This window comes from Ctenopharyngodon idella, chromosome 23 (genome assembly GCF_019924925.1).
Source record: "Ctenopharyngodon idella isolate HZGC_01 chromosome 23, HZGC01, whole genome shotgun sequence".
Taxonomy (NCBI): Eukaryota; Metazoa; Chordata; class Actinopteri; order Cypriniformes; family Xenocyprididae; genus Ctenopharyngodon; species Ctenopharyngodon idella.
In genome coordinates, this window is record NC_067242.1 from 15792619 (window position 1) to 15811075 (window position 18457).

At 36.4% G+C, this 18457-nt stretch overlaps 1 protein-coding gene across 1 annotated transcript in view; it reads left to right on the forward strand.

Annotated features, from left to right (window-relative positions):
• The window catches only part of ctnnd2a (catenin (cadherin-associated protein), delta 2a), a 340625-nt gene extending 322517 nt beyond the window's left edge, over positions 1–18108 (forward strand). Inside the window, 4 exon segments of the mRNA XM_051881748.1 lie at positions 3593–3719; positions 12086–12217; positions 14001–14077; positions 16286–18108. Of these exon segments, the coding sequence (XP_051737708.1) occupies positions 3593–3719; positions 12086–12217; positions 14001–14077; positions 16286–16546 (597 nt within the window). The 3' untranslated portion in view covers positions 16547–18108.
• Positions 18109–18457: the final 349 nt, after the last annotated feature.

An 18457-nucleotide genomic window follows, 5' to 3' on the forward strand; every position in this document is an offset into this window, starting at 1 on the left:
AGTTCAGTTGTCCCGAGCGTTATTCACACTGACCCAAGGAGGTCCTTATTGATGAGCCCTGCTGTATTTTGTACAGATTTCATTTTGTTTTGGGAAGTATTTACATCGGTGAATCTCTCATTTTTTTATTTGTGGAAAAGTACTATATATATATAAAAGTACTATATATATATATATATATACTTTTCACTAAAATTATTTTCTAATTTTGTTTCCATTTTTATGTAAAAATATATATATATATATATATATATATATCAATTTTATTGGTATTTTGACTGTTTGCTCAAATTATTTATATGTTTAAAAAAATATTTTTGGAGTTTGTTCATTGCATTTATGCTCTGGGAAAGATCAGATGTACAGTAAATATTTTTTAACAACTTTTAAAAATTGCAGTCCCAGTTTTTTGGGCAATAATTCATAAATATTTATAATTTTGCATAATAAAATGCATATAACTCATATAAAGTCAGAAATTGATCTACTTGGAGATCGTTGAAGAAGTGCAGACGGTTCCAGCTCTATCTACTAATAAGGTGTGTGTGTTTGCGAGAAAGCCAGGAGCACTTGGCTTGATTTACTCAGTATGACGTTGAGTCGGACTAAGATGAAGTGAAGTTCTAGCCTGAGAGAAAAGAGGAGTTGCTTATGCCATTGATCTTGAGCCTGAAGCCTCACTCATGTTGTGCTGAGAGGTGTTACATTCAGCCTGGCAGCCTCCTGAGATGCAATTCCACAGTCATCCTTCCCCAACGCTCTCCACGAGGAAGTATCAGGGTAGTCAATTGCCTCAGCGACCCAAGGGAGCCAACGCAGCAAGAGCAACGCTCCTGGCTCCATCCGCCTCTGGGAGTATAATAATGAGCGCTTGCCATTGGCTTGCTTCAGTGCACATTTCCACACCAGAAGTTTTTTTTTTTTTTCTGTCTGACTCTTAAGCAGCATTATTGAGGAATCACGAGTAGGAAGGTTGCCATAAATGGCTCATCTTTGCATGGTCTGCTTGGTCTTTTCAGTTTTGGTCTGAGTCAGAATCAGTCCTGTAATGATGCTTCATGCATTCAACTGGAATTAACTGAATTAACTGAGGTTTTCAGGCCTATAAGACGTGCGTTTATCCAAGTGCATTTACCGCTCAACCTTTTTACACTTCGAAAGCAGTTGCCTTGGCATGAAAGTCCATCAATCCGATGCACATTATTCTCTCAGTCCTGATAAAGAAGAAAGAAAGGAGTTATGGGATGTAATTAATGCAGTTAATTCTTTAATCACATTGAAACTCAGTCTTCCTTGAATATATTGTTTTCAAATGGTGGGAATGTCTTCAAAGGAAGTATCCATCCCTAAAGGTATTTTTTTTATTGCTCAGCCACCCCAACCACCTATCATCATAAAGAATAAAGGTATAGGTTTTCATTTCTTCCTCTCATGGGAACCTGAAATTTCAAGTAATACTTACAACAGCGTGAGTAAAAGGAAATGACAAAGTCCCCTACTGAAGAGGCCTTTAGTCGGCAGGCGACAAGTACCATTTTTCCCTGTTTCGTGCCTCTCTTCACGCCCCTTGGAGCCTTCAAATACCTGTCCAATGTCATTATTTGCAACAGGCACAGTAGTTGGAGAGCGGTGGCTTCTTCTGCCAAAGTTTCTGCTGTGTTAGGAAAGTGGGGCAGCTTTGAACTGCACAAATCGGAAGGACAGACCCTTTGATCTATACCTCACCTTTCCAACAAAAGGAATGTCACGGAGGGGCAAATGGGATGTCAAGGGTAGTGTTCTGTGTCCCTGTTAAAAAAAAAAATTGTTCAGTAGACTGCAGTTCTCCTTGTTTCCTCATAGCCTGTTAGCACAGCTATATTATATTTAGCTAGAAAAAACTTGTTCATTGACCCATTCTGAGACCTTGCGAGACATTTGTAATAGGATAAAATTGTTTCTTCATTTGTTAGCTTTACTTATTTGGTGGTTTTATTCTTGCTGTCTGCTCTGCATTTACGTACATGTCCACATGAATCAGCTGTATGAATCATTTGATCTTTTATTCAGTGAGAAAAAACTTATAATCTCATACATGCTCATAATATCTTATACAACCACCTTAATCCAATTTTAAAGAGTTGAGTCATATTTTATAACTAGGAATGCACAATATATGCACCATTTCAGCATTGATTTTGTTTAGGCTGTTTTTATATATGTATATATATGTATATATATCCTTCTTTCCAAAGCGCTTGCGCTCCTGCGGCATCTGTCGTTGCCATGCAACCATGAACTGCGTTCTCCACGAGGAGTAGGAAGTTTCAGCAAAGGATAAATTGATTTCTAGCCCTCGCATTATCTTTACTACTAGATATATTTATGGAGATGAGATATAAAAACCAGCCTGTACAGCTATGATCAGCTGTTCGGCTGAGCTTTCGATGTTTTGTTATGGAAAGGACGAAGCTGATCGGTTGGTTCTTGTCACATGACCTGCGGTGCACTTGCGGCATTCTGAAAAGTTGAGAATTTTTCACTTGGATGCGCCTGGAAAACGCACCGCATGCACATCGCGACTGTGTCGCTTCCATTATGAGTGCGCCTGCCGCGCACCTACATTTGAAATAACTGAGTTGCGCGTGGAAAAGACGCGATATGTGAATGGCCCCTTAAGCAAGAATGTGGTCTCAGACTTCTTTGTGTTCATACTGTTGCTTTTTGGATCTAGCTCAGTTCATTGTTTGATGGCTTGACCCTATGGCCTTCAAAATTGGATCCCATTCACTTACATTGTATGTGCCTCACTAACCAAGAAATTTGTTTGTAAAAATTATTATTATTAATTATTCAAATTATTATTAATTATAAATCAAATGAGCCCAGAGCGGTTTGTGTTCAGATTGTGTGTTTTTAGCAAACCATTTCATAAGATGAAATCGAACTATACTCAGACCACCTCCTGAGATGGTCTCGTTTCAGTTCGTTTTTAAGGGGTTTGAGATCGTTTGGAGTGTTCACGTATGGGCCAAAAATCACGCAAACCGTGCTCAGACCCCTGAAAAGGACCAAGTGTGAAAACACCCTTAATCAAATTCATCACATTAACAATAAATATGTTCCAAAGTTTGACTACCACAAAGTGCCCAAGATTTTTTGTCTCTTTTTGCTTCAAACCTATCAAACTTCAATATTTTGATTGTCTTGTCTGTTGTTCTATTAAGTAATGTAAAAAAATGACCATATGCTCTAAGCACATTCAGCTAGACCCACTGATTCATGTTCACAGTGACGTGTCGTCGAGCCAGTGGCCAATGGCTTTATTTTATCTCCTCTATCAGCCTTTCAGGTTGCTTTAGTCACACATCAAACAGGCTTTCTCCACAGCCACTGACTCCAGATCTTCCGTCCATTGATTTCTGTACCTCTATCCGGTCATTGATTTTTGTAATGACTCCACACTAGGAGGTCTTAAACTAAACTGACAGAATAACAGTGGGCTAATGTAGCGTACATAGATCCTGAAGAAAGCATGTTGTGTTGTGCACCCTCAAATAAATGAATACATGCATTACAGTAAATTTTTCTCGTCTCTTTCTTTATTTTCTAGGATGGCTACTCGCAGTATCACTTTGTTGGCTCTGCCTCAACAATAGAGAGAGATAGACAGAGACCGTACTCATCCTCACGCACTCCGTCAGTATCCCCGGTCCGGACCTCACCTAACAATCGATCAGGTGAGTATGCGTTTCTCCTCGTTCACGTGTTATTTTTTTTATCTTTCTTAACAAAGACAACGTATACATTTTGATCGGAAGTGCTGAAACATTGAGTCAGCTAACGCGCTGTTGGTGGTCCTGAAGTCTGATTTAACAACTCCAGATCTTTAGTCTGGATTTAAAACAATTACAAATAGCAGCTTGATTCTCTCTTTAACCCTGATAGAATCCTATTAAATTGATGGGGATTTTTCAGTGCATCCTGGGACTCAAGGTTAATGATCCACTCTACTAGTGGGGTTAGTGGATTCATGGCCGGCTGGCTGTGGCTCTAATACCTTTTCCGGTGGACTTAGCATCTCGCTGAAGCAGAAAAGTACTTTTCCTGGATTCAACTTCTGAGAGGGCCGTTGGCGGAGGCGGCAGAGTGGTATTTTAGGAACTTTAGGACTAATGGGTCTTGTAAATGGCTGGAAGGTGAACAGAGTGATGAAATGAAGTTCTTTCTTTCTCAATGAAAAATTTAAGTGTTAAGTTAAATTTTGTATTGAATACCTTCCCAGACTGTTCTGTGGCTTATCTTTGATTAATATATAGTCTGTATTATGCTGCAGTTTTAATGTTTGTTTTGTTTTTCATTAAATATAAATGTAAAATAATTTGATATATATATATATATATAGTTATGGTTTGACAAACCATAACTACACAAAATAGTTATTGATTTGATTTCAACGTGACGGAAAGTAAATAATGTGGGGTTCAGTAAATCAGATTAAAGGGTTCGGTCACCCAAAAATGAAAATTCAGTCATTTATTACTCACCCTCATGTTGTTCCACACCCATAAGACCTTCATTCATCTTCAGAACACAAATTAAGATATTTTTGGTAAAATCTAATGGCTTAGTGAAGCCTCCATTGACAGCAAGATAACACTTTCAAACACCCAGAAAGCTACTAAAGACATATTTAAAACAGTTCATGTGACTACAGTGGTTAAACCTTAATGTTATGAAGCGACGAGAATACTTTTTTAATTGTCTTGCTGTCAATGGAGGCCTCACTGAGCCATCGGATTTCATCAAAAATATCTTAATTTGTGTTTCGAAGATGAACAAAGGTCTTATGGGTGTGGAACGACATGAGGGTGAGTTATTAATGACAGAATTTTTATTTTTATTTTTGGGTGAACTAACCCTTTAATATATAGATTCAGTTAGTGAAGAATTCATTAGGCTGATTTTCTGAATATTTTTTGAGTGATTCATTAAAAGATCCAGGTCATAAGTCTTATTCTTTCATTAATTGGATTCAACAAAACACTTTGTATGTTTTCACATGCAGACGAAGGTGTGTTGTCTTTGCATTCAATTCAGACTGCAAGCTCTCATTTCATGTAAAATGTGATTTATTTTGCCGTGACACTGTAGATTCAGTTGACTAGCGCTGTATGAAATTTGATGTAGAGCAGTGCTCACATGATTGCAACATGCTCTCTACAGCATCTTAAAGTAAATTGATTTATTGTCTGCTTGTTTTTCTCAGTTGAATCTCTGATATTTCCAGTCATCCACTGGCTTGCAGCTGGTTTCATGCTGTTTTGTTGTCTGTATGGTTTGAGCTCCAGCACGTCATGAAAATGGTGAACAGTAGATTTTTGCTAGAGATCAAAGCACACAGAGTTTGACAGAGATAAGGAATGTAGGGGGAGCGAGAAAGACAGTGGAGTGTGAAAGGTCTTGCAGGCGTACCGGATAGTCGCTGTGCTTTTCGGCTCACAGCATCAGAATGTGACATCAGGGTCCTCGCCTGTGCTACTCAATTAACATCTCCTAAGATCCAGTACATGTGAACCCAGAGCCAAAACAATACAGCAAAATCGACAATACTATGTAGTTCAGTAACTCTGCAAATATTTTCAATACCATGACCTTGCCATTTTATTGCAGCGTTAGAGACATGCATTCACTATGAGGAATATAATATTTATGTGTAAATTCATTATTACCAGTTCTGGCAACTTTTCTGAAACAGTCTTTGAGGCAGCCTTTCTATTGTGCTAAGCTCTGATTTTTAAAATAAATAAATAAATAAAAATATAGCATAGCAGGCCATTTTAGTGCATGTTTGAGTTCAAATTAAAGGCCTTTACTGAAATGCATGGTTTTGTGGTTCAGTCTTGTTCACCCTCCTTCTCGCTACATTCTATCTGATGTCTTTTCAGTAACGCTTTAGTTTAGGGTCCAATTCTCACTATTCCTTGCTTATTAGCATGCATATTACTAGGATATTAGCTGTTTATTAGTACTTATAAAGCACATATTAACACCTTATTTTGCATGACCATATTCTACATCCCATAATCCTACCCAATACCTACACTTAACAACTACCTTACTAACTATTAATAAGCAGTAATTCGGAGTTTGAGGGAAAATTCGTAGTTAATAGTTAGTTAATAGTGAGAATTGGACCCTAATCTAAAAGCTAACTGTCCTTTTAATAAAAAGAGGCAATATTTAGAATAATCTGAATATTTTTATACAATCTTTTTAGGTATTTTTTATATATTAAGTGTATTTTATTGAATATGATTTTGTGCAGTTATTAAGCGCTGTAGTATCAAATTTAAGTCAAGAAAGTAATTATTTATTTAAAGAAATTTTTATTTTTAATATTTTGCATATTGTTTACAACTTTAATATGGCATAGCTTAGAGCAATTTTGAGCTACTTAGAGCTACACAAGTTTCAACCCAAAATGTATTTTATTTTACATAATCAGGTATTGTAGTAGTTCCTGTTTTTAATAATTCAGTAAATTAAACAAATTAAAGGTTGTTTCTTTATTATTGTCTTTTTTGATTGGAACTTGGATACTAACAAACTGAATAAATCTGGCTCAAGTGCAGAAACAGTTTCATTTTATGTAACACTTGAATGTAAAAAAAAATAGGTTATAAATATAATTGGATGAGCCACGTTTGACACTGTCGTAAAATTAGCTGTGAAACCTGCACACTGTCTAATTCTGTAATAATGCAGCCAGTTGCAGTGTTGCTTGGCAACCGTAAACGTATAGTTACACCAGACACTAGCAGAGCTTTACACATCCAAAAGTGAATCACTCCCATTATAATCAACGAATACAGTGAAAGCGCTCATCTTTGAATTTGCATCATGAAAGCATTCATCACACAGTTTGCAGAGTCGATTATGGTTTTGTGCTTGGTGCATGTGTGAATATTTTTTGTAGAGTATTGAAGTAGATAAATTCAACTAAAAAAGCCATACACATTGCTGCCATCATTTTTTCTTCATGCCTTATTATAGTATATTCATTTTCATTTAAGAGTGATAGACAGAGAGGAGTGTTAATAATATCAGCTGACCTCACATTAAAATTACACAGAGATCAGTGTGTTTCTGAGGCTGTTGCTCAGTGAAGTTGGAGCTCTGCCTGGTCAGTACATCCACATCAAGGATTTTGGCATGAACTTCAATGCAAAGCTGACACGTTTTCGCTCACATTTTGCTCACTTTTGTAATTTAATCATGAAGCATGGAGGTGATGCTTCCAATGCCACCAGACAAGGCCTTTAAAAATACTTTTATGGGATGCCAGACCCTAAGAACACAACAACCATGATGTAGTGTTGCCAGCTATTACTGTATTACTGAGACAAATTGAGGCCAGCAGTTAATACTACTCACAGTTCTTAGTTAATACTATTAGAGTACAACTGATTTTATTCCCAGTGTTTAATTGGAAATATCAAATACAAATTGTATCTTCAATGGACCACAAGTGTGAGCAAGCAAACTGCAGGTCCCTTCAAGCTCAATATATGATGTGGCTAAAGGCCCGTTCACACTAAGAAAGATAAAGATAAAGATATAGTTCTAAAAATTGTTCTAAATATAAAAGAAATAGCAGAGTCCACACCACAGCTATAACGATATAGAGAAACTATATCATTGGGATCACATTCAGAACGAATTTTGTCCAGCTGTTAAACAATAAAACACTGACAGCCAGTTTGAATCCATTCCAATTTAAGGGCTTGCGCATTTAAAATGGCAGACGACATTGCGGAGAAGTTAATCGCTGAGGTCCGGAAAAAGCCATCACTGTTTGACAAGTCAAACCCCCTATTCAAGGATACTTTAAAGAAAATGGATATATAGAGAAAAAATCTGAATAAATGGTGAAAAGTATTTACGATATATCGATTACTCTAGCTATTCGCTCAAAATATAGCATGCTGAGGACATCTGCTGGTTAAAGCCGTGTAAATGCAATAAGAACAGCAAAAAACATGTCCACACTTTGAAACTGCAGCGTGTGAGCTTAGAATAAACAGACCATTATTGTTTGCTGGTGTGGACGCAAATATAGTTATATAGTTCGAGTGAATAGCTAGTGTAATCGATCTAATCTAACAGTGAATTTAGCAGATTAAGTCAATATAGTGGAATAAAAACAACTCCTAGTCTTTTTCACTGCAACTTTAAAGGAAGCTAGACAATGTTGTCGAAACTAGCGCTGGATACCTGAGGTAATTTTATGTTACACTGTTTGCTAGCCTGGCATAATGATCTCATCATTAATACTTCTCACCAATTATTCTGAGCGTATGACCGATTGTTTTCCATATATCCATTTTCTTTAAAGTATCTTTGAAAAGGGGGGTTTGACTTGTCAAACAGTGGTGGCTTTTTCTGGACCTCAGCGATTAACTTCTCCGCAATGTCGTCTGCCATTTTAAATGTGCGAGCCCTTAAATTAGAATGAATTCTGATTGGCTGTCAGTGTTTTATCATTCAACAGCTGGAAAAAAAAAATGAAAGTGATCCCAACGATATCGTTTCTCTATATCGTTATAGTTGTGGTGTGGACGCTGCTATTCTTTTATATTCTGAACGATTTTCGATCATTCAGAATATAAAACGATCTATATGTTTATCGTTATAGTTAGCGTTCTTGGTGTGAACAGGCCTTACTGTTTCTTAAGTGTTTGTCCCCACTAATGGAGCTTTTTATTGTCATGTTACATTTCTGAGAAACATGGGCAAGGTTGGCCTTTAAATCTAAATTTCATAGAAATACAAATTGCTGCTTTCCTTTTTCCTTTTGTACCTTATGTGACATGGTTGGTCAAGTTAACTGACATTTAACAAACGGTTAATGTTAGCAACAACAAGAAATTGCACGATTTACTAGGAATTAACTTCTTTTTAGTAGGATTCATTGACAATTATGGTTGATTTTGCAAACTGTTGTGCATATTAGCTGGTATATCAAGACATTTCTCACAGAATCTAGTGTTTTAGTGCTGTAGGCAAGTAGATATACGTGATAAAAGTGTAGCAATAGCAATAATGATGCCTGTGGAGCTCAAACACAAAAGCCCTTTTGCCAGCAGAAATCGCTAATATCTGCTGTGTTTTTCTTACATGTCCTGTAAAACATATTGTTTTCATTTTCAACCATTAAGGTTATCAACTGCTCTGTAAAGTCACAGCTTTATGTGAAGAAAATCAAATGAGAACGAGCTGCACACTGAGTTAAATGCATCAGTACTGATTTTCTGCAAAACTGCTTTGCGTGTTTCTCAGAATCCATATTCGTGTGGTTTATGAAAACGTGACCAGAGCCTTTGAAAGTCTTTGCGCTTGTTGACTCTGTAACCGCCGATATTTAAGACTGATGATCAGTTATGTGCATATTTTTGCAAAATGATGCATTGTTGAGGAGCGATGATTAGATTAGGAGTCATATCAAGGCAGTTTAGAGGAGGGTAAAGCACTTGCAGTTATAATCTGATTATGGGTTTGAAATAATTAGCATGCTAATGTTTCTCTTGGCCATTGTGGGTAGAGTGGTGCTTATAGCCATTATGTGTTTTATTGGTGAAAACTGGAGTGTTTGTGTAAAAGAGCGGGTGTTTATGAGCCGGTTTATGTTTCACGGTCAGGGCTGATCAGTAATAGGTGTGTGTGTGTGAGTGTGTGTGTGTGTGTGTGTGTACGTGGGTGTGTCTAAATCCTTCTGTGCTGGCCAAAGAGGTCTTCCGTACCCGTGAGCCCTCGGGTAGCTGTGTGCTTTGGAGATAGTGCCGCTGCCCACTATCCAGGGATCCAGGCTCTATCAGACCAGGCTGTAGGAGGGCCGGAGGGGGAGTGGCGCTGATCCGGTTAGAGCATTGAGGCTGGAAGGGATTTTTAGGCACAGAGGGAAGACTCATTCCTGATTTCTGTGACCTTCATACAGCTGTTCTGAAGTGGCTAGGACAAAACACAGAGCTCATGGACAAAAGGGCAGAAATCAGGTTAAACGGCCCGATTATACTTCAAGTGATACAGTTTTGATAAAACAAGAATACTGCTTTTATAACAATTTTGTCTGAAGTACACTGCCCTCCAAAAGTTTGGAAACACGCCTGGTTTTGTGTGGTTTTGGACGATATCAGCATAAATCCTTATCATTTTGTGGTGCAAATACATTAAAGTAACTTGACATTATCATTGAAGACCAGCAATAATTATTTTGATTTTGATTACATAATAATGGCAATATATACATGTCAAAGGCAGACATGCCCCTTTGCCAGCTGTGATGCCTGGTTACTGGTTTAAACTTGGCCCAGGTTTGTAAAAGATTTTTGGGTCAGCACACCTTAATAGCTTCAACAATTGATTGCCAATTAAGTTTAGAATACAATGAACCAATTAGAACCCAGTTTAGGTCAGATGGCTGCTAATGGTGGATATTTTGATGAATTGAAAATGTAAGTTTTTTCTATGTATAAACTGTTTATGTAATAAAATATGTTTTCGTAGTTTGTGTTGTCCCTTATCAGTGCAAAATTATCACAAATTAAAAAGGATTCATGCCAATATTGTCCAAAACCCCACTTTTCTAGGGTGTTTCCAAACTTTTGGAGGGCAGTGTAGAGCTGCACAATTGATCATTAAAAGATCGAGATCTCGATTCAAACACCCACGCGATCTCATTCCTAAATGACAACAATTCACCTATGTCTGTTAAACTTTTGACAAAATCACACTGGAACATTCGAATCTGCGTCTGCGCTGCCGCTGAGCCAGAGAGAGCAGTTGTCATATATATAGGTAGGTATCAAACAGTGTTTTTAACCACACAGTTTTGTTATTTCTCTTGTTACAAATATTCATATTATCACAGAAGCACTGAGATAAGTTTATAGTTCAAATATAAACACTGATGTCTATGGAAGTGATCAAAATAGAACAAATCACCTTTTGAAAGTAACTTGGCGCTTCAAATAATGGTTGTATCGATTACATCGTTATGCCACCAGGTGGCGACAAGTGACTGTTAATGTATTTGTCATTGAATCATTCATTCAAGGGATTCGTTCAAAAACGTTGATTCATCCCGTAATGAAACAAGTGAAGCATTGAATCATTCATTCAAACTGTTTTTTTAATAATTCATTCAGATTAATTAAGCATTTTAAATAGACTGGAGCAGTTAACATTTTGTCAGAACCTCTAGTAAAAATAGGTTTTATTTTGTTTAGTTGTCTGTTCAAAATTGTGGGAGAATCGTGATCTCTATTTGAAACAAAAACCGTGATTCAGAATTTTTCCAGAATCGTGAAGCTCTAGTCTGAAGTTATGGAGATGTATAGTTGTGCTGTATTTTAATTAATTTATGCACATTACTAGCATTTCAAAAGTCTGTGATATTTCCAGAGACAGGAAATTTGTCTGTCCACACAATGGGATGTGACACAATCACAGCCAATCAGAATGTATTTGATGTTTAATATACAGTTATGAGGAGCGAGGCTACCAACCTTGCAACCAATCAAAACACTCTAGGAACCACATAGCAACGCTCTAACAACCAGTCAGAGCACCTGTATAGCAACATTCTAATAAAATGGTACCTTCACACTTGTCTGTTGTGACTTTTTTCAGAGGATGGCTCTTCAAGGACAAATATGGTATGTTTTGTGTGATTTATTGTTTCTCGTGGCTCGGGGAAGCTGGGTAGATTGGAGCTGGCTGTTACGGGACCTGTTGGAAACATCCTTCATGCCGTCATGCTAAACAGCACTAATGATGAATAATGATGCACATCTCTGCATGTCCAGTCTCGTACAGGCAGGAAACGATGAACAAAGTCAGTAAGAAACAGAGAGACATTTGGACAAAATAAACAGAAACTGTGGGTGGGGGAAGCAAAGAACTTTAACTTTACACCAAAATGAGAATAGGCAAACAGAACAACAACAGCTAAAAGAGAGAGAGAGAAAGCTACAAAGTGTGAAATCAGGCCAGTGTGTCTCCAGATGCTCAGTAAGAACAGTTTGTGTGATTATTTGAATTGCAGCCAGCGCCCCCGCCTCACCCAGAGAGATGATCAGCCTCAAGGACAGGAAGAGCGACTACGACTCGACTGGAACCAACGCCGGTTACCATGGAAACAAAGGCGAGCACACTTCCAGAAAAGACACAATGGCAGGTAGGTCTAACTTTAAGAGGAGGAGGATGATTAGGAAGATACACAGTTTTGTTTGAAGCACTTAACAGCAAGTGCACTTTAGAACTGTAAGTTCCACCTTGTTTTCTGAGCTTTTTATGTGAAAAGAACTTTTGATGAAAAAGTCTGAACTTCGTTGTTCATGAAGACACCCACTCTGAATTATATTTTCATCTGCTGCTGCAGAATGACACCAGAGAATATTGATATATTTACAATAATTTTACTTTGTCTGTGTATTATACTGGTGCAAATAATATTCATATTGATGTATAGTAATGTTACATTAATATTTTTTATTTTATGTATTTATTTATAATATTAAAGGATTAGTTCACTTTCATATAAAATTTTCCTGAAAAGGTTGAAGGTCAAAATTATAGTTTCAGTGCAGCATCATTTGTTTATATAAACAAATGATCGCCTTCCAAGTGCTTCTGCCAAAACCGTACTTTCGTATTCTTCAAAAAGCTTACGCTGTATGTCCTACGCCTTCCCTATTCTACTTACGGAAAAAGTGTAACTGGCGCTTCGTTCGTTCCGTAAGTAGAATAGGGAAGGCGTAGGACATACAGCGTAAGCTTTTTGAAGAATACGAAAGTACGGTTTTGGCGGAAGCACTTGGAAGGCGATCATTTGTTTATATAAAGCATATACATTTGCATTTTTTCCGAAAATGACAGATCGTTTTGCTAGATAAGACCCTTATTCCTCATTTAAAGCCCTTTGAAGCTGCACTGAAACTATAATTTTGACCTTCAACCGTTTGGAGGCCATTGAAGTCCACTATAAGGAGAATAATCCTGGAATGTTTTCATCAAAAACCTTCATTTCTTTTCGACTGAAGAAAGAAAGACATGAACATCTTAGATGACATGGGGGTGAGTAAATTATCAGGAAATTTTATATGAAAGTGAACTAATCCTTTAATATGTATTAATTTACATTTATATTAATAATTGTAATTTATTCTGTAAATATTAGGGGGGCAACAACAATTCTAGTAGGATTCATTATTAATTCAGTGTATTGTGTTTCAAAATATGTCATCAAAATATGAAATTGATAAATATGTATATATATGATATACAATAACAATATATATAATATTTATATATAAATATATAAAGATATTTGAATATTTTATAGATTTTATTAATAGCTTAATATATGTGCGATCAAAATAAATTGAAGTCATGGCTGGCCACACATCATAAGCATGTGCATGTGTGTGTATGATCCATCTGATCAAATCCCTCATTTAAAGGGATAGTTCACCCAAAAATGAAAATTGTCCTCATTTACTCACCCTCAAGTTGTTCCAAACCTGTCTATATTTCTTTGTTCTGCTGAACACAAAGGAAGATATTTGGAAGAATGTTTGTAACCAAGCAGATCTCGCCCCCCATTGACTATCATAGTATTTTTATTCCCTACTATGGTAGTCAATGGGGGGTGAGATTTGCTTGGTTACAAACATTCTTACAAATATCTTCCTTTGTGTTCGGCAGAACAAATTTATACAGGTTTGGAACAACTTGAGGGGAGAAAATAATGACAGAATGTTGATTTTTGGGTGAACTATCCCTTTAAATTTGGTTGAAACAAAAAGCCCAGAATTCCTAGCTACATCCCTGCTAAAGAATCTTATAAAAGTTTGGATTTGTTTCACTGTCAATTTATAGAATTTTTCATAGTTGTTTAATGCTTGATTTATTAAAAAAAACATTCTCTGCACATTCACACTCTCGCTTTCATCCCGCAGTTCAAACCTCCTGTGGAACATCCACATTGTTCCGGAACTCGTACGAGACTTCAAATGACGAGATCAAACACAACCAGGTGAGCGGTGAATCAGCCTGAGACGACTCAACTAACCAGGGTCAAACAGGGACTGCAGCTCCAAGATTGTATGTGAAGTGTGTCTCCGACTGTGAAAATCCTTCCTAAAATCAGACACCATTTACGTTTACTACAACTTTTAATGCGGCTATGTGAGGATAAGTCATTAGCGCATGTTTTCAACACGAGGCAGCTGTCGATCTACCAATCCAGAATTGTGTTGGCAAACAAAAGCATGAAGATGTATTCATTCTTGCATAGACCTCTCAGATGTTGTTTATTTGACTTTGTGAGCCGGCATGCTATGCTAATGAATAGCAACTATATGCTTCCAAGTGCTGAAGTATTTTTGGCACTTTGGCCATATAGAAGATCTATTACTTCTACTTGACAAGATTCATGGTAAATTTTCAGATTTCATATGTCCAGATGTCCCTGGCACACTTCCGAAACGCACCGTATGTTGAGTTAGACTAAAGAAATGCTTTCCCAGACGAGCAGCTGCGAGGAGGCCGGGTGCCGATAAGCCTGGCTTCCACATGGATCTTTCCTTTCTGTAGCTGGAGAGCATTCAGCTCTGCATCTTTTTCAATTAGTAACATCTCATTTTCTGCTTCGAATCTCCCTGTTATCGAAAGCAGCTCTGAATGGACAGAATAACACAGATTTAAAGGGTTAGTTCGCTCAAAAATGAACATTTTGTGATCATTTACTCAACTTATGTGGTTCCAAACTCGCATGACTTGCTGACTTCCATGGAGAACAAAATCTGTCAAATCGAGTAATCGTGATTAATTGAATGTAACATAAAAGTTTGTAAATATATGTGTGTGTATGTATGAATATACATACTTGCATACACACACATGCACATACAGTCAAACCAAAATGTATTCAGACACCTTGAACATTTCACTCATTAATACAGTTTATTCACTATAGTTTAAAAAAAAATGGTTATAAAATATGACAAGATCTCAGAGTTAAACTCTGTCAGAAAAAATAATCTTAATTATGTCAGATAACACTTAAGCAAAACATGGTCAGGTCAAAGTGTCTGAATAATTTTTAGTTCCAAATTTTTATCATTTTTACTGATAGTCCACTGTATGAAGAATTTTTGGGTATAATATGTCACAGTTTACTTTATTTTGCTATCCTCACTTACATAAATGAACTATAGTGTCCTGCACCCACTAGTAAAAATATATCAGAAATGTCTGAATAATTTTTGGTTTGACTGTATGTTTGTGTGTATATACTTAAATATATACACACATACTGTATATAATATACTTACAAACTTTTATGTTAGATGCAATTAATCATGATTGATTTGACAGCACTAATAATTGTACATTTTTAATTGTAAATGTATATTTTTTTTTATAATTTATTACATATTTTATACATTTATTTAAAAAAATTATTATTGTACATTTTTCACACACTTTTCATTGTTTTTATTCATAAAATGTTTTTACAAAGACATGCAATAATAGCTGGAAATTATTAAAGTTATTAAAGTTATAAGTATATAAAAAAAAAACTTAAAGACATAAAGATATAACATGGCTCAACAGTAAGGCTTTTTATGTTTGCCAGATAATGCCAGTAGTTCACAAAAAAGTACATTTATTTGTTTATTATTATTTTTTTCTTTTATTTTTTTTAATAATATATAATTTTATCAACATATTGTTTATTGTACATTTTCCCCACATTTTTTCAGTATGTTCCCCACAGTATGTTTTCTTCACAAACAAAAATGTCCAATAATAGCTGGAAATTATATAATTATTATAAGTATACAGGAAACTTTAAGACGGCAATAATTCATAAATACATACATGGCCAAACATTACTAACTGATTTGTAATTTACTGATGGTATCAAGACTATCACAATCCATTTAATCAAGTTTACAAAAACCCAAAGATAGTTTTACCCAGCTGACGAGTTTAAAAAGTCGACTAGAAGAATTTGAAACCAAATGTCATGGAAAACTTAATGTTTATGTTTGCAAGAGATAAAAATGCCTGTACATTATCAAAAAATATGATATAGCCATCCTTACTGTTGAGCACATCAGCTCCAAATCAGTGTATTTAGAGGCACGACAGCTGCTTTTTCCTCCCAAATATGAGATGCAAGTCCCTGGATGGGTCTGTTGATCAACTTCACTCACAAATACTTCTTTCTTCTCAGGTCCCAGTGCCTCCCGCACCACAGGAGCCCCCGCACAAGGACTACGAGGCGTACCCTATCTATCAAAACTCCACTAGGAACTTTGAGGAGCCATTTTTTGAGGATCAGGTCCATCGCCCCCCTCCTGCTACCGATCTGAATATGCACCTGGGACTCAAGTCCACCGGGAATTACGTAGACTTCTACTCCGCCGCCCGGCCCTATAGCGAACTCAACTACGAAACGAGTCACTACCCCGCGTCCCCCGACTCTTGGGTTTAGGACTTGGTGCCTCGCAGAGGTGGGGCACGTAGAGAGGCCGGGAAACTGCATGTGCATGCATATCACAAAACATTTTTCAGAGAGTTTTGTTCATCTAAGCTGGTTCCATGGTGAATATAAGCAGGAAAAAAAGAAAGCGAGAGAGAAAAGAAGGCCTTGACAGAGAGAGAAAGAATTCACGAGAGATGAGAGAGAGAGCACATACTTTAAAGAGAACAGAAAGCTTAACCTTTGGTGTAGAAAGTGGGTTTGTATTGAAAGGTATTTGAAAAGTGGAGTGGAAAAAAAGAAGTTTAGTAGAGGAAGGCAAGGTATGTAAGCACAAGAAAATTAAGTTTGTAAAACAAGCTTTGGGAACAGCTTTTCACCTTTTTTGAAACTTTCTTTTCACGTCACGGTGGATCAAAAGGTTTTTTTCCACATTATTTCCCTCTATTTTTATTTGATCTTTTTTAATTTTATGTAAATTATTTAGTGTAAATGAAAGAGATGCATTACACAAGTGCATTGTGTAAATTACACAGACCACTCGGTTCTTCCTGTGGCTTTAGGTATTTGTTTTACAGTACAAAGAAAAAGACAAAAAAAATCCTCGGAGAGATGTATTAACCTTCAATGTCCCTTTCCCAAAATTTCATTTGAAGAGCAAAGATGTACATGCCAGTATCGTTCATTCTGAAAATGTGAATATGTCTGTGGCAACTAAAAACAAAAGCAGATGAAGACCGGAGCATCAATCCACTCTCCTCTTCTCGTCGATGAAGTGCTTTCTCACTGCCTACAAAAATAGATGTAGATTTTTGACATCTTTTTTAATTTCACTTTTTTCTTTCTTGATGACTCAGTGTGGAATAAAAATAAATGCGGCTATTTCTCATCCATATTTGCAGGAAAACTGTCTGTTTTAGACCTTGATCTCAGTTTTCTGTGCTAAATGACTGTGCCAAATTTTAAAATCTCTTCAATCAGCACTGGAGACATTTTTTTTAGGTTTTTCAGTTAATAAGTTATTCGATTTGTACATGCGTTTTTTGTTCATAAGTGTGTTTTACTGGAATTAAGCGACGTCTAGAAAACACTGGAATACTACCAGGAGGGCAAAACTTAACTTTGCAAGCTTAATTCCCTCCAAAGATGTACAAAAAACCTGTCTTTCAATGTTAGTTGAGTGTGTGCTGTACGTCGATCAGTGTTTGATATGAGAGGCTTTGTTTCTGACAGGTTGCTTCTACTGTTTGACTTGACAAGAGATGATGAACTACTACACTGAGATGTTAATAGAGAATGATAAATATATAAATATGAATATAAATATAGATCTATATAATTTTTATGTGCAGATGTCAGTGTCACTGAAAGCAACAAACCCGAAAAGACTTGTACAAAAAAAAAAAAAAAAAAACGATTCTGTTTACCTTCATGTTCTGATTCCAACAGAGAAAAGAGAAAATGAAACTTGAAATGTTGACCTGGTCCCAGTTGTGTTGTTACCAAGCTACATAAATAATCACGCTGGATTTGGATTATGTTCTGATGTCAGGACAATAAACTACTCTTTGCGATTTGGAGCTGTGTTCTTATGTTCACTAGACTTGCCATGATATTCACACCGAATGTGTTCGTGTTCAAACCAGTTACACCTGTATTACCGCTGGTTGGTGCTAGGTGGTGCTATGGGGTACGTTTCGCTACACTAGAACGCAAGCAGTGTGATTCTAAACTTGTTGTTTGTTCGTTTCATTTATCTTAACTAAAATTAAACTAAAAATAAAGAAAATTAAATTACTTTTAATGTGTACACTTAAAGGATTAGTTCAACCAAGGATTAATTCAACCAAAATGTGGGGGGTACCCTACTCCCCCTCAGGATTTGTAAAAAAATAAAAATAAATAAATAAATTTTAACAAATG